General features: G+C 34.7%; 1 protein-coding gene across 2 annotated transcripts in view; it reads left to right on the top strand.

The window, feature by feature from the left end:
* ENPP1 (ectonucleotide pyrophosphatase/phosphodiesterase 1) overlaps positions 1-16,385 on the top strand; it is an 86,635-nt gene that overhangs the window by 59,543 nt on the left and 10,707 nt on the right. For both annotated transcript variants that reach the window (XM_021670842.2, XM_064360678.1), the window contains 11 exons: positions 1,219-1,327; positions 2,841-2,972; positions 5,365-5,396; positions 6,148-6,275; positions 7,399-7,468; positions 8,951-9,038; positions 10,142-10,311; positions 11,470-11,521; positions 12,814-12,968; positions 14,472-14,601; positions 15,648-15,728. In XM_021670842.2, the coding sequence (XP_021526517.2) occupies positions 1,219-1,327; positions 2,841-2,972; positions 5,365-5,396; positions 6,148-6,275; positions 7,399-7,468; positions 8,951-9,038; positions 10,142-10,311; positions 11,470-11,521; positions 12,814-12,968; positions 14,472-14,601; positions 15,648-15,728 (1,147 nt within the window). The remainder of the gene's footprint in view (positions 1-1,218; positions 1,328-2,840; positions 2,973-5,364; positions 5,397-6,147; positions 6,276-7,398; positions 7,469-8,950; positions 9,039-10,141; positions 10,312-11,469; positions 11,522-12,813; positions 12,969-14,471; positions 14,602-15,647; positions 15,729-16,385) is intronic.

Raw genomic sequence — 16,385 nt, 5'->3', positions numbered from 1 at the left:
TACTCTTTTTATTAAAGTCACTGATACCCAAGACTCGTATCTAGGTCAATTTGGCTAGAGAAAAGTCCAAGGATCATTTTATACTTGTTTATAAGGTTACATACATTTTAAAATCATTGCTGCCTTTTCTAATTTACTAACAATGTGCCAAAGCACCTGCTTTTCTGACTCATCTTCATTCAAGGTTGAGCCCATTACTTTTCAAATCATATCCATCAATTTGCAAACTCTGTAAACTCCAACATTACTAGCACACCAAAACCACTGTGTCTTAATACTTAAAAATTCCTATTCATGTTGCTTGGATATCTTTCAATGAAAGGCTTTTCTTGTTTCATATTACGGTGAAAGAGCTTATTTCATGTTACAATGAAATATACTTGACAGTGAATGAAGATTAAGCTCATTCCACACATTACAGAAAATGCACAAAACTGTACAATAATTTTTCTCTAATGGTTTTGCAAGGAGAGAGGATAAAATGAGTGCCAGAAAGCAATTTGCCAATATCATTTGTCATTCTGTGTTCTTGTTATACTTATGTGTAAAATACATGCAGTTTGTAAGGAAATAATGGGTTATATTCCTATGAATTCTAATTTAGAAAATTAAATATATTGAATTATAAGAAGCATTTCAGGAAAAATTTTAACATATTTGAAAAGTAGGAAATGTATTTATACAGTGACCATTTGAATGATCAGAAAACATAAGAAGAAATTAATCATAGAAAATGAAGTGGTAATTAAGAACATACTGGTTTCTGACCAGACGCTGTAGTTTGAGCCAGTATTATTTTGACTTAATTGGGTCTAATCTAAGTAGTAGCATTCTGACCTTAGGAAGGGAGAACTAATAGATCAGCTAATGTCATTCCCAAAACTTAAAACTGAACATGTATAGAATTAGGACTCTTGCATTGTTAATGATCTGTAGTTATTTACTGTTCTTTATATCTCAGCCCTGACCTGTCTTAGTCTAATGTAAATTAGCTCACCATAGCTGCATCCACTGGCCCTTTTCTCTCTTTCTTCCTTCCTTCCTTTCTTTCTTTCTTTTCTTTCTTTGTCTCTCTTTCTCTCTTTCTCTCTCTCTCTTCCTCTCTTTCTCTCTTGCTTTCTTCTTTCTTTTTCTTCCTCTTCTTCTAACAGAGAGAGCTTTATGTATAAATAGCCATGAGTGTGGAATGCATCACATGAGGTTGCCTCCCATTCTTAGGTCATCAAAGCCTTGCAGAGGGTTGACAGCATGGTTGGTATGCTGATGGATGGTCTGAAAGAGCTGAACTTGCACAGATGCCTGAACCTCATCCTTATTTCGGATCATGGTAATCTGAATTTGCATTACTTATTCTTCAGGTGAAAGAGTCAAAGAAAGTTTACTTGATTGTTTTCTCATTTCTTCTGAATGTTATAGTTAATTCTTTTTTAAAAATGTAGTTTCTTGTAGAAAGTCTTCAGGAAAATATTACATTAAATATAAAATGTAAGTGAAACACAGAATTCACAGAAACCTAAGTGTCTGTCAAGCACAATGTACCTGTATCTTCTGATTTGAGAGAGGAATACACCGAGAATTTGAGTAGTTAAAAAATATATTTTTCAACACTAAATTTTTGTAACTCTGCAATTTTAGATTTAATTGGAACTGATTATTATATCTTCAGTTTTCTTCTTTTGTTTTTTTTTTTTTTTTGAGACAGAGTTTCGCTCTTGTTACCCAGGCTGGAGTGCAATGGCGCAATCTCGGCTCACCGCAACCTCCGCCTCCTGGGTTCAGGCAATTCTCCTGCCTCAGCCTCCTGAGTAGCTGGGATTACAGGCACGCGCCACCATGCCCAGCTAATTTTTTGTATTTTTAGTAGAGACGGGGTTTCACCATGTTGACCAGGATGGTCTCGATCTCTTGACCTCGTGATCCACCCGCCTCGGCCTCCCAAAGTGCTGGGATTACATCTTCTTTTGTTTTTGAGATAGTCTCACTCTGTTACCCAGGCTGGAGTGCAGTAGCATGATCACAGCTTACTGCAGCCTTGACTTCCTGGGCTCGAGTGATTCTCCTACCTCAGCCTTCTGAGTAGCTGGAACTATAGGCATGTGCCACCACACCTGGCTAATTAAAAAAAATTTTTTTGGTAGATATGGGATCTTGCTATGTTGACCTGGCTGGTCTCGAACTCTTGGTCTTAAGCTCCCACCACCGTCTCCCAAAGTGTTGGGATTATAGGCATAAGCATTGTGCCCAGACTTCAGCTTTCTTTAGCATGATAAATCTGACTTTAGAAACATTACATATTAATTTTGATAATATTTTAATTTCACTTTTACTTACTATGATCTTTGTAACATGCATACATACAGTTTGGGGACTACAGAAGCAGTGTGCATACAGAAAGTAGGTTCTTTTTGTTTTTGTTCTTGTTTGCCTCAGAAATAATTAGAGAAATCTATGTTTAGAAACAGTCCTGAGAAGTTACATGCTAAAGAAGCTCCAGTCTTGGAATGAGTGAATCACATACATACATTCCAAGTTAATATCCTAGGTGGTTTGGGGCAAATAACTGGGCTTTCATATTCAGTCTAAAGCTGTGATAAGACATTCTTCTTTGCTCACATAATGATATTGTAATATAAAAAAGAAACATAAAAATAAATTTGGGTGATGGAAAAGATTTTGAAAAAAGTGAAGTAAGAGATACATCTGAAATTCTGTCTTATCAGATGTTCAACTAATACGAGTACTACACCCATATTTAACTCTGGAAGTGAAAAAAAAAATCTGCTCTGCATATTAAATTTTTGTTAAGGTTACAGCATGTTTTGGGATTTTTTTTCTCCTAGGCATGGAACAAGGCAGTTGTAAGAAATACATATATCTGAATAAATATTTGGGGGATATTAAAAATATTAAAGTTATCTATGGACCTGCAGCTCGATTGAGACCCTCTGATGTCCCAGATAAATACTTTTCATGTAAGTATATCTCTGTGATAACTTCAAATATGGTCATATTAAGAATACCTTCCTCTAGTCTGGGCACAGTGGCTCACACCTGTAATCCCAGCACTTTGGGAGGCCAAAGTGGGCAGATCACCTGAGGTCAGGAGTTCGAGACCGGCCTGGTCAACATGGTAAAACCCCATCTCTACTAAAAATACAAAAATTAGCCTGACGTCATGGTGGGCACCTGTAGTCCCAGCTACTTGGGAGACTGAGGCACTAGAATTGCTTGAACCCAGGAGGCAGAAGTTTCAGTGAGCTGAGATCATGCCACTGTACTCCAGCCTGGGCAACAGACTGAGACTCAATCTCAAAAAAAAAAAATACCTTCCTCTAAATCATTACATCTCTAAACTAAAGGAAATCAGGGTTAATTTTGTTCATGATTAAATCTCTAATGCAGATCTTTTGTATGGGAATTGATTTTATGGGACCGGATGTGAGAACACAACTCTAACCACTTACCTATTGGTTTATTCATGGGCTAAGCATATTATTTGATGAAGTTGGTGCAATTTTATGTTGGTGTGTGTTTTACTTTTGTATCAGATTAAAGATTATACTAGAAAAAAATTGAAGAGAAAAATCCAACTACATTTATTCAAGTTTAATTTAAAGTGATTTACTTAGTTTGGGAATAATCTATTGTGAGGAGGAATGCTGGCAGAAATGATTAATTCTATAGGCAATTGATTCCTGTCCTCAGGAATGCCTCCCTTAAACCATTTTAGAAACAATAAAGAATGTATCTTTTAAATAGGGAGGAATGAATTTCATATTCTCTCTTGACTACATATGGAACACAAACTGCCAAAAAATGTTTTAAGATATTTATTCTTTTGCCAGTCAAGTGTATTTCATAACTGTTTCTACCTCTGTTACCCACCTCTCTTTTTGATTACCATCCATGATAACTTTCAGATGTGTAGAGCAAATTACGTCTTTTTGATATAGTTAACTTTGAAACAGAAAGAGAATAAAATTTTCTGACAATTACCAGAATTGATTTAGGTTGGGCTATTTGGTAAGATATGTTTCAATAGATAGATACTGTTGTCTGTTAATGAAGAAAATAGATTTCACTGCAGGAAAATGGTTATGCAGATATATTTACACAGTGTCACAAAGCACAGGCTCCGTATGCATAACATCGGGTTTTAACTAGTATTTTTTTAAATTTAGAAAAGTAGTACATGACTGTTATAAAAACCTGTTATTTATAAAGACAGTACAGACAGGCCAGGCGCGGTGGCTCACGCCTGTAATCCCAGCACTTTGGGAGTCTGAGGTGGGCGGATCACAAAGTCAAGAGATCAAGACCATTCTGGCCAACATGGTGAAACCCTGTCTCTACTAAAAATATGAAAATTAGTTGGGTGTGGTGGCACACGCCTGTAGTCCCAGCTACTTGGGAGGCTGAGGCAGGAGAATCACCTGAACCCAGGAGGTAGAGGTTGCAGTGAGGTGAGGTTGCACCTCTGCACTCCAGCCCGGTGACATAGAGCAAGATTCTGTCAAAAAAAAAAAAAAAAACTCTAGTGGCAATAGCAGTCTCCAGAATAGTAGTCTCCAGAGCTGTTGGGGATGGGATAGCTAAGCTGTAGCCATTCCCTTATCTCAGTTATACCCTCAAGTTTCCCAAATTAAAGCAAAAACTGTGTATCATTTTACAGAAATACATAAAATGTATTTCTGTAAAACGTGTACTTTTATCTTGATAATTTTCTCAAACTTATATAATGTTTGGCTAAAATAAAATCTAGGAAGCTAGACAGTTACTGAATTGTAGTACAAACTACCCTAAGTAAATCCATGGGCATACTATGCAAATTCAGTTTTTAAATTAGCCTACTTGCCTTCTCTTTGAAGTTTCCTCACACCCCTTTTATTTCAAAATTCTAGAACTATCATTGAATGTTGAATTATACAAAGTAAAAAGTAACAGCTTCCCACCTAAGGTCCTCCCACTGGACAACTATTTTCCCTTCTCTAGAAACACCGGTGCACTGTTAAGCTTGGACTGTATCTTCCCAGATAATTGCAATGCGTTTACAAAACACATACAATTTTTATTTTTGCACAGTGAAACCATACCAGATCTAGATGGATAGATCCTTTGAGGGATGGATGGATATTCGTTGCTAAATGGATGGAGAGATGGTTGGACAGGTGAATGGATAGTTAGATGGGTGAATGGATATGTGGGTTAACAGATGGAGGAATAGGTAGATGTTCTGTAACTTGTCTTTTCATTTCACAATATGACTCTATGTCATGGGAGAAAATCTGACATTGTATGTTTTTGTATTATCTTTTAATTATAGCATACCGTCTACTATTAATTCTTATGTTTATTTCCTTCCAGTTAACTATGAAGCCGTCGCTCGAAATCTTTCTGTGAGTATCTTTATTTTCCGTTATCTAGTTATTTTTAGATTTGTATAATATATATTGAAAGAAAAGTTTCAGCATCTATTATTGGAATTGAAGGATTAGAATATTTTGTAATCTGGGCCAGCATGTAAATGCTGTGTAGTTTAAAGATCTTTAAGGTTGTGTCCCAATAATCTAAGTTTGAAAAATTTTTAAGAATTATTTATTGGCATTGTAAAATTTATGAGAGAAGAAATAATTTTAAAACTATTTACAAGAAATAATTTTTAAAGTAGAAGGAAAAATCCTATAGCTGTACCACCATAAACACCATTAGCATTATGATATATTTCCTTCCAGTCTTTTTTTATGCCTTAACAAAATAAGTTTCTATACTAATGCTGAGTTATCTACACATTTTATACTCATACATTTTAAGTCTGCAAGAAAACACAATTGCAGTTACAAGGATGTTTGAAAATAGAATCATCAGCGGTAACTTGAATGTGATCTAGTGACAGTCTGAGTTCTGGGGCTTTTATGCAGTAATAATTATGATTTCCTCTTAATGTTTCAAGTAGTTTGGAAGATTTACCTTGTACTTTATACAAGTAGTAAGAACTTTTAGCTGTTTTTCCATCTCTGACTTATTGGGCAGGCTGATAAAATGTTTGTGAAGAAAAATTTCATAAGAAGTTAGAAAGCAATTTCATGAAAAGTTGACACGTTTGCTACTAGAGAAATAATAGTTTTTCTTTGCTGTTTGTAATTTCAGTGCCGGGAACCAAACCAGCACTTCAAACCTTACCTGAAACATTTCTTACCTAAGCGTTTTCACTTTGCCAAGAATGATAGAATTGAGCCCTTGACATTCTATTTGGACCCTCAGTGGCAACTTGCATTGTAAGTTCTGACAGTCTCTCAGGTAAACTTAGCCTGATCTATTAGTGATTCGGGGTAACCACTGAGCCCTTTTTAATAATACTGTTATGTGAAAACTGTGTAAGTATGATTCTCTTCACTCTAACCCAGGATTTGTCATGTCAGCCTATGGATGTTTGAGTTGGATAATTCTTTGTTGTGGAGAGCTGTCCTGCACACTGTGGGATATTTGACAAGGATCCTTTACTTCTCCCCACTAGCTGAAAGTAGCACCTTTTCTCTAATGTGACAATCAAACATGCCCCTCAGCATTGCCAAAAGTTCCCTGGGGAGGAGGGATCACCCAGACCATCCTTGGCTAAGAACCATCGTTCGGGCCTTTCATGTCCATATTGATTACTTCTTATAATCTACATTTGTTGCCGCTTGCCATTGCATCTCTTCTACATATTACAGTTTGTCTAATTGTGCCTCCAAAGCCCAGCAAACAGTTGGTGAAAGCACTTTACTTTATAATGAATAACTATCTTTGTTATACACAATCAATAAACTTTAGTTCATTAACTGTTTTGGTGGTTGCCAAGAAATTAGTTATGATACATTCCCCTTTCAAGCAAAACCTAAGCAGTGAACCAAAATCCAGTAAACAGAATTATACTGTCTCCACTCTTACTGGAGAGCTGGGCTTTTAGTTTTCAAAGAAAGAATACAAAAGGAGAAAAATGGTCCTACTCTCATGGGAGAACTAATATTTAGTAAATATCTAAATACCATGTTGCAAGCATTTCTTTAGGCTACATCATTATTTTTATGAATAACCAACATGAGAAATTGAAATCAAAGAAGATCGTTAAATCTGTGTGAATTCACAGGTAGTTAATCGCACAGCCAATGTTCAAAACTACTTCTCTCTTGATGCTAGCGGTTTTTCTCCTGTGTACTATATTGATTATAGCTTATTTGTCCATGAAATAAAAGATAGAGGTGACTTGTTAATGCTTTTCAAAGCCAGGTGGTTTTATTTACTTTTATGTTGGTTTATCAGAATAGTTACATACCTTTTATTAATGAAAATAATGTTATGATTATCAATTATGTTTTATGAAGGGACTTTACATTTTTGATTCATATATGTCAAAATTAGGAATCCCTCAGAAAGGAAATATTGTGGAAGTGGATTTCATGGCTCTGACAATACATTTTCAAATATGCAAGTGAGTAAACCTATTATACTTAATTGGCTTAAATCTAAAGAAAAAATGATATATGAAGTTTGAGACTTGAAAACAGACTGTGATTATATTTCTTGAATGAGAATTAATGAAACATATTTTCATAAAGCTATTTTTCTTTGAACTTTAAAGAATTTTGTTAAAATTTTATATTCATTGGCTATTACTAAAAAGTCAAAAAACATGAGATGTTAATAAGGATGTGGAGAAAAGGGAACACTTATACACTGTTGAAGGGAATGTAAATTAGTACAACCTTTATGGATCACTGTATAGAGATTTCTCAAATAAAAATGAAACTGTCTCAATCTAGCAATCTCACTACTCAGTATCTACCCAAAGGAAAAGAAATCATTTTACAAACAGATACCTGCACTCGTATGTTTATCGCAGTACTGTTCACAGAAGTAAAGTCACGGAATCAACCTAAATATTTATCAATGGGTGATTGGATTAAAAACGTGGTATATATGTAAATATATGTATATATGTACATATATATGTATATGATGGAATAAAATGTGGCATATGTGTGAATATATGTGTATATGTACATATATATATTTGATGGAATACTACTCAGCCACACACAAAAAAATGAAATCATGTCCTTTGCAGCAACGTGGATGGAATTGGAGGCCATTATCTTTAGTGAAATAACTCAAACAGAAAGCCAGAAACCACATGTTCTCACTTGTAAGTGGTAGCTAAACAGTAGGCACACATGGACATACAGAGTGAAATAATAGACATTGGAGACTCCCTAAAGGTGGGAGGGTAGAAGGAGTGTGAGGGATGAAATACCACTTACTGGGTACAATGTACACTATTCAGGTGATGGGTAACCAGACTTCACCACTATGCAGTATATCCATGTAACATAACTATACTCATACCCCTAAATCTATAACAATTAAAAAATTAATACAATTTTATATTCATATTTCATGAACATATGACTTACATATCCTATATTTCTAATAATTATTTTTCTTATTTTGTGCTCTGATAAGAATATTGCTTTACAGTTGAAGAAAGCCAGCGATACGATAGATAAGAAACTATCATACTTATGTTCAGAGAAGAGATAATATCTTATGTTTACTCAGCACTTTAACATTTTCAAAATAAACTTACAATAATTATCAAATTTGATTTCTGCAGCACTGTGTAAGGTGGGCAGAGTAAGGTTTGTATTCAGTGTCATAGATGAAAAAAATTTTATCATTCATTCGGTTCTGATTGTCAAGTCAAGAATTGTAGTAAAACTAAGAGACATATCCTGGATGTCTTTAGATTATATGTGTGATAGGGTTAAAACTATATTTCCCACAAAGTCTACCAGGCATGGTAGTTTTCCTCTTATAACCAGTTTGTATATGTACAATATGGATAACAGAATTTTTTGGACCAACTTGTAGACAGCTGAAATGCACTGATAAACTTCCTTTTCTGGCCATGTAGGCCCTCTTTATTGGCTATGGACCTGGATTCAAGCACGGCACTGAGGTTGATACCTTTGAAAACATTGAAGTCTATAACTTAATGTGTGGTAAGTGTGAACAGCTTTTTTCCCTTCTGAAAACAGACCTGAAATAGGATTATCAAAAGCAAGTCACATTGTAGGCAACTTTGTGGAGATGATGGTGAGACAAGACAGATTTTTACCTTTTACCTGACTCAGACTCACTGAAAAAATGTGGGGAATGTGTCATCTATTACTTGTCTGTTTCATTAGCCTGCATGCTGGTAAAGTACACTACTCACAGCAGGCTGGTCTGCACACCCCCAGTGCCCAGCACTTAGGCCCTTGGTTTAATGATTTGATTCTTGACTCAGAGCAGTGATAGAAGTCATAGAAGAGACTGGGGGCAGTGAAAGGTGTACAAAATTGGTGGAACTTCTGGTAGCCCTAATGGTTGGATGTAGGTCAATGTCAGGGTTGTAGAAATGAAGGAGGAACACATTAGGGATATTCTTGGTTTACTTTGTACTTTCTGAAATAGTCCTTTTAGGGTGAAGCATTGTGTTTTAAGTATTAGTTTCTTATTCTGATAATGGTCCTAGGCATTTGCAAAACCTTAAATATGTCTTAAATACAGTTGTTTTAATGGGAGTCTGTATAGTTTAAATGAATTAACATATCCTAAAATACTTAAAAGCACCTGGCATATAGTAAGTGCTTACTACATAAGTATTTGCTGTTATTACTTTTAAGAGCATGAGTCTTAGACAAAGCTGGTATTGAATTCTAGATCTTTTAGTTAGTAACTTTGAGAATTGGGGAAAAACACTTTGATTGCTCATCTACCAAATATTGATGATAACAGCTTAAATTGTTTTAGGGAATAAATAAGAAAATATATTAGCACCATGATTGGCATAAAATATACATTGAACAGGCAATGACTATAGTTATTATCCACTTTAAAATTTAGAAATTTTGTAGTGAAGTACAGCATGCATATCAGTATTTCTATTAAAGATAGCTTAGTCTTAAATACTCTAAAACCCAAGAGAGTTTTATACTTTTATTTTAGTTAGAATAAAGGACTCATATATTTGATTTTTAAAAAGTAAAGATCATGGTACATGTCTCCTATTTATTAGGTTTTGAAACATCTAAGTAACTCTCCCATTCTTAAAATTATGCAGATTTACTGAATTTGACACCAGCTCCTAACAACGGAACTCATGGAAGTCTTAACCACCTTCTAAAGAATCCTGTTTATACCCCAAAGCATCCCAAAGAAGTTCATCCCCTGGTACAGTGCCCCTTCACAAGAAACCCCAGAGATAACCTTGGCTGCTCATGTAACCCTTCGGTAAGTATCTTCAAGAAGTTTGGTCCAGTATGTATGGTTTATAGCACCCTCTGCATAGCATGTGCTGTAGAAATACTTAATCATCAAGTTAGAATGTAGGAGTGGGGGTAGGTAAACATATATTTTACTTCTAGAAGGCACATGCAGAACTTTTGTAATACATCTTTTCTCTTTCTAGTTTTTGCATTTTCAGCTCTATTTTTACTTGCTTGGTGCTGTGACTTGACTTGGGTGCATGTGTGGAGAAGTCTGGTTCAGTCCTTGAGCATCCTGAGTTAGGGAATCTGTGCTGTTATTCTAGTAGTGAGGTCATGAGCACATAGTAAACCAATTGCAATATACCTTTTTAAAAATACAATTCAGGTTGTTTAAATATAGGAAGAAAAAATACCTTTTTGAAATGAATATATGAAACATGAATATATTACAGTCCCTTTTCACTTCCATGTTAATATATCATTATTGTAAAAAGATAAAAATACTAGACAAGTTATGAACAAAATTGATAAAATCCATAAATATAGTGATTTAGAGAGTAGTTTATTTTATGCTTTACCTTTTGTTTTATACTTGAATTAGGCTAGAAGAAAGACTGTTGTAGTGTATAGATAAGAATTATAAGGCAGCAATCATATTCTTATTTTTTAATTACTGGTGTGATGCTTATGCTAACAATTTTTGCAGCTGTCATTCCTTTGCTTCTGTCCTACTCATCAAAAAAAATCACTCTGGCTTGTGTGGTGGCTCACACCTGTAATCCCAGTATTTTGGGAGGCCGAGGTGAGAGGATTGCTTGAGACCAAGAAGTTCAAGACCAGACTGGGGAACACAGTGAGACCCCATCTGTACAAAATCTAAAAAAATTAGTTGGGCATGGTGGCATACGCCTGGAATGCCATTTACTTGGGAGCCTGAGGTGGGAGGATTGCTTGAGCCCAGGAGGTCGAGGCCACAGTGAATCTTGATTGCACCACTGTACACCAACCTGGGTAAAAGAGTGAGACTCTTGTCTTTAAAGAGAGAAAAAAAATCCACTAATACAAGACTATTGTAAATGATCTTTGTTCTATGTTGGATTAATCAGTCTATAGTGTTTCTATGTTACAAAAATTAAAACATGTCTCTCAGTCCTTAAAAATAGTTTATGACCTTTTTTAGATTTTGCCAATTGAGGATTTTCAGACACAGTTTAATCTGACTGCAGCAGAAGGTAAGGCATGCTACTCTCAAGCGTGGAATGTGAAGCAGGCTTTTTCTCAACAGTGTGAAATGCGGAGAACTGGTTTAGGGGCATTATTTGAGAATAACCAATAAAATGAAGGGAGTTCTGGAGGACCAGCTGATGAAACATAGAGGTTTATTTGCTTGACAGTTTAGACTGTTAGGCATAAGAAAAGAAGAGAGATTTTACAATGGATATTGTATGTAACATATTTAGTGGAAGCTGAATCACACTTTATGAACATGATGGAAGTATTCTGAAATTTTTGATCACTTCTCTAAGTTGATAGAGCCTCAGATTCCCATTTGAAATACCTAAGTTTCTGTCTCACCTGGTTCTTAATCATACAAGATTATAAATTGATTTATTGATCTAAATTTCTTCATCCCTTTTGACTAAAAATAAAAAATATACAGACAGCTGATGAGAGTTTACACTTATGACTTGAATGTTCAGAGTCACTGTAATATATTCTCTCATCCTTACGTTACTTGGCATACATTTTTTTTTCTCCTGGAATAAAGAAGTAAATTCTGCGTTAATTCTGATGTAAGCTTGTCTGTATAAAATCCCTATGTAACTGTTGGAGTTAGAAAAATCTTTGATATCCCCAAGGTGGCAAAGTATTGTGGTGAATGATGGCACTTTCAGAATTGAGTAGATCCAAGTTTGAATATGAGCTTAGGTACTGTATGTTATATGGAACATATAGTCTGAAGTATTCCCCGTCAGCTGCTGTTTCCTCATCTGTAAAATGGGCATATAACCTTAATTCATAGGGAGATGTAAAAATTAGTGATATGATGTGTACCAAGCACTTGACATTTGGAAAAAGGGCAATAAATAATATCTATATTGTTATTATTTTATATAGTTTAGTCTCATAATTTCAGTTCTGTACTTCTGCTTTACAGGTACACGTTATCATCCAAAAAATTTGCTTTCTGGAGTGTGTCCTAAAGAATAAGTAATTAAAATAATACTAAATAATTTTTAGTAATATAACTTTGAATTAACTGGAATATTTAGCAATTCCATATAGTGTCCTTGTGGTATCTCGATATTATATTGACTTTAGAATATTTATAGGCAAAAATTACAGTGAACCTCACTTGTCTTCTTAATTGTTGATGCTTCTATTCTTTGTAATTAGTTTTTTTAAATAGTCAAAAGTAAATCTTCAATATGCTCAAGTAGAGGAAAGGATTAGATGAGCGTATCACACCAATATTATCATATAATGTACACTAACTACATTTATTTTTATCCTATGACCCAAGAGAAGATTATTAAGCATGAAACTTTACCCTATGGAAGACCCAGAGTTCTCCAGAAGAAAAACACCATCTGTCTTCTTTCCCAGCGTCAGTTTATGAGTGGATACAGCCAAGACATCTTAATGCCCCTTTGGACATCCTATACCGTGGACAGAAATGCAAGTATTTGTCACCTCTTTCTCTATGTGTGGCTATTTCAAATGAATGATTAGGCAGAACATTGAATGCATAGTTTCTCACTGTTAACCTTGACTTTATCCTCAGTTTCCACATTAGAGGAACACTGAACAGGGAGTCAGAAAAATTAAGTTCCAGTTCAAGCTCTGCCATGAAGCAGCTGCCTGACTTTGAGAACTCAGACCAGATTTCTTCTGTGAAATGAGGGTTGTGTAGTAAAGAATTCTCTTTTGCCTCCCCGCCCCCAGTTTTGATATTTTATGATTTCGATTTATAATTGCATGAAATCAGCCTTAGGACCAGTCACAGTTACCCATTTCTAAATACATGGCTATGTGAGGGCAAGTATTTCCTTCAGCTGCTCAAATCTAAGGGGGCCTCACTGTTTGGCAAAGCCGTCATTATCACTCAGTAACATCATTATAAGACATCTATAGGAAGACTCACCAGGGAGAGGCCAGAATCCTGCCCACCACCAACACCAGAGGAGTTAGGACTTGAAAGGAGTGGGAACAAATATCTCAGAATAAGAGCAGCCTTCCCCCTTACTCGTGGCCTCCCAGGTGCTCTGGTAGAAGGAGGAATGGTGAAGGAGATGGTCCTAGAAAGAGAAGGGGGAAGAGATGAGATTGTGATCTTATGTGGAATTGAAATTTTAAACTGGGCTGAAACTGAAAGTGATGGGAAGGTATGGGATGCCCTTAAGGGAAGGACAGAGCAGCGTTGAGGGCAGCTATTGAATTTTAAAAATAAAACTATTTACTAATCAGTGAAACTGCTAAATAAAAAGATAGGGATATGTGTGTTTATATATAATTTCTATGTTAAAAATATATGATACCCATATATATTTATATAAAGTTTCTTGAACTTTGATCTTTAAAATTTTTCAAGACTGTCTTTAAACACCAAACAACAAAATTTTTTGATTTTGTAATTGATCAGTCTACACCGTTTTTTATAGGCACCTCATCTTGTTTATTAATATTTATACCTGAATTATGGTGCTCCTTGATTCCATTTTGTTTTCTTCTATAATTAAAGTGCATGACTTTACAGTCATCGTGATGCTTGAGGTTTTTACATTGCTGTTCAGTGACTGTCTCCCTTGCCTCACCAACTTTTGGCACTGTAGTTGGCTGTGGGAGATAGACTCAGATGTCTAAAAATCGACATTTTATTATGTAAGAGCTTAAAATTATATAGATCAAAACATTATAAACATTATTTCATATTAGCACAGCAGAATCCGAAGATATTTGCACATATATGACAATTAGTATCTTTAATATTGTGAAGGATTTTTACACTTTAGTTAGAAAAAAAGGTGAATATACTAGTAGGAAAATGGGAAAATAGTGAAGGACATGACCTGACAGCTAGAACTGTATAATTTCATGAGGTAGTTCACCTTTAAGTATTAATAAAGCAATTTCCTTTTCTGTGCCTGATATATGAGAGTTCTTTTTCATTTTGTTCTTTAGGACAGTTTCTCTACAGAAGACTTTTCTAACTGTCTCTACCAGGACTTTAGAATTTCTCTAAATCCTGTCCATAAGTGTTCATTTTATAAAAATAACACCAAAGTGAGTTACGGGTTCCTCTCCCCACCACGTAAGTTCCTTCCTCTCCTGACCATCCCTTTTCTTATCCTCTTCTCTTCCTTTTCATTTTCTTTCTTGTTTATCCTACCATACATTACAGGGTAATATATGTAGCTTTGTTTATTTATTGGTGAAAAACTGTGAATTTGGTCTATAACTACCAAGGAGAAAATTTTAATCATCTAAAACTTGAATTTTATTAAGCTGTGTTTTTGTTGGGAGGGTAGTTGATTTTGTGCAGATACAATAGGCAGAACACTTTATGTTTCCCTTCTGCATTTCTTTTAAACAGAATTAGAGGAAACTGTAAAGTTGGAAGAATATATCAAGACTCTTAGGAAGAAGATCTAACTTTGTTGTTTAAAAAGAAAATGCGATTGTCAGAGAATTGGGTAAAGGTAGAGGCTTAAGTATGCTTGCTTTTTCACTGATGCAGAACCTCTAGGGAATGGCTTTTTTTTGAAGCTAAGTATTCTGTTTTTTGAAATGGCAAATTTGTATGTTGATGAGAAGCCATTTTGGGGCCAGCCTTAAAAGGCAAACATCAGAAAGCTCCAGGTACTCAAATACCATCAGCATCCAGTTCATTCCCAGAGTATGTGTCTGAAGTCAGAACTTGGCTATTGCATTATAAAAATAGACCAGGCCCAAGCCTCAAATTCATACAAAAAAGCCTTATATGGCATTTCGAGACAGACATCCTGTGATGTTTTTTCTGGGTAGCAGGTGTTGTTCTGGAGCCAGATGTTCTCTTTTTTCTTTTCACTATGAAAAAGTTTAAGGAAAGAAGATTGTCAGCACAATTCCTTTTAGTTGAAATAAAGCTAATAAAATTTGAATATGTTTAATTCAGAGCTCTTGTTATTAAAGTTTCTGTTTCTTTGAAACATCTTGTAAAGACTTTTATTTTTGTAAAGGACTTGAGCAAACACATTACATTTTCCCTTGACCCAGTACTTGGGAAAGTTTTACAGGTTTAAGATAGTACTCAGCTACTTTTTAAAAATGTTCCCCCCTACCATGAGATATCTAATTTGTCCTCTTTTCTCTTTGTAGAACTAAATAAAAATTCAAGTGGAATATATTCTGAAGCTTTGCTTACTACAAATATAGTGCCAATGTACCAGAGTTTTCAAGGTAAAAAATGTTAACTCTATATTTGATAATTTTAATGAATTTCTGCACATATAGGCATAATTCATTTGTAATAGGACTTATGATCTAAATTAAATGAATTAATACCAAATACATTCTTAAAGGTTTGTTTAACTTTGAGAATACTAGTACACAAAAATTCTACAAATATTAGAATTATCATGTATTCCAGTATCCATTCTGCTTTATATTTAAGTGTTTGTAAACATTTTTGGTAAGAAAGTATGTGATGTTCTTCCTAAACTTATCCAGCTAATACACTGTGCTAACACTTACATTAACTTTCATTTGGCTTCCTTGCTTAACTTTTTGGAAGTTCTTGGTAATTGTTTTTGTTTTCAAATGAATAGCTTTTATATCATCATTAACTATTGCAGCATTTGACTTTTACAGCAATAAAAATAGTCACACTTAATTGATGTATAGAATATCAAAATATAAGCATGTAAGGAGTTTTTAGTCTAATTTATATCTAGAATACTTGCAAATATTTCAAAGTTAATATTCAGCTATTAATAGGAAATCTGAATAATACACCTCGTTTGTGTTTGTGATGTTGCTATGCTTTAGTGATGACAATGATCACAATTTCAGCATGATGTACTTGTTCAGGAATGCCTCAAATAGAGTTGAGTTCAA

Source organism: Aotus nancymaae, unplaced genomic scaffold (genome assembly GCF_030222135.1).
Source record: "Aotus nancymaae isolate 86718 unplaced genomic scaffold, 86718_ANA_hifiasm-v0.15.2.pri h1tg000040l, whole genome shotgun sequence".
Taxonomy (NCBI): domain Eukaryota; kingdom Metazoa; phylum Chordata; class Mammalia; order Primates; family Aotidae; genus Aotus; species Aotus nancymaae.
The sequence above is the reverse complement of the archived record's forward strand: the minus strand, read 5'-3'. Positions and strand labels throughout refer to the sequence as shown.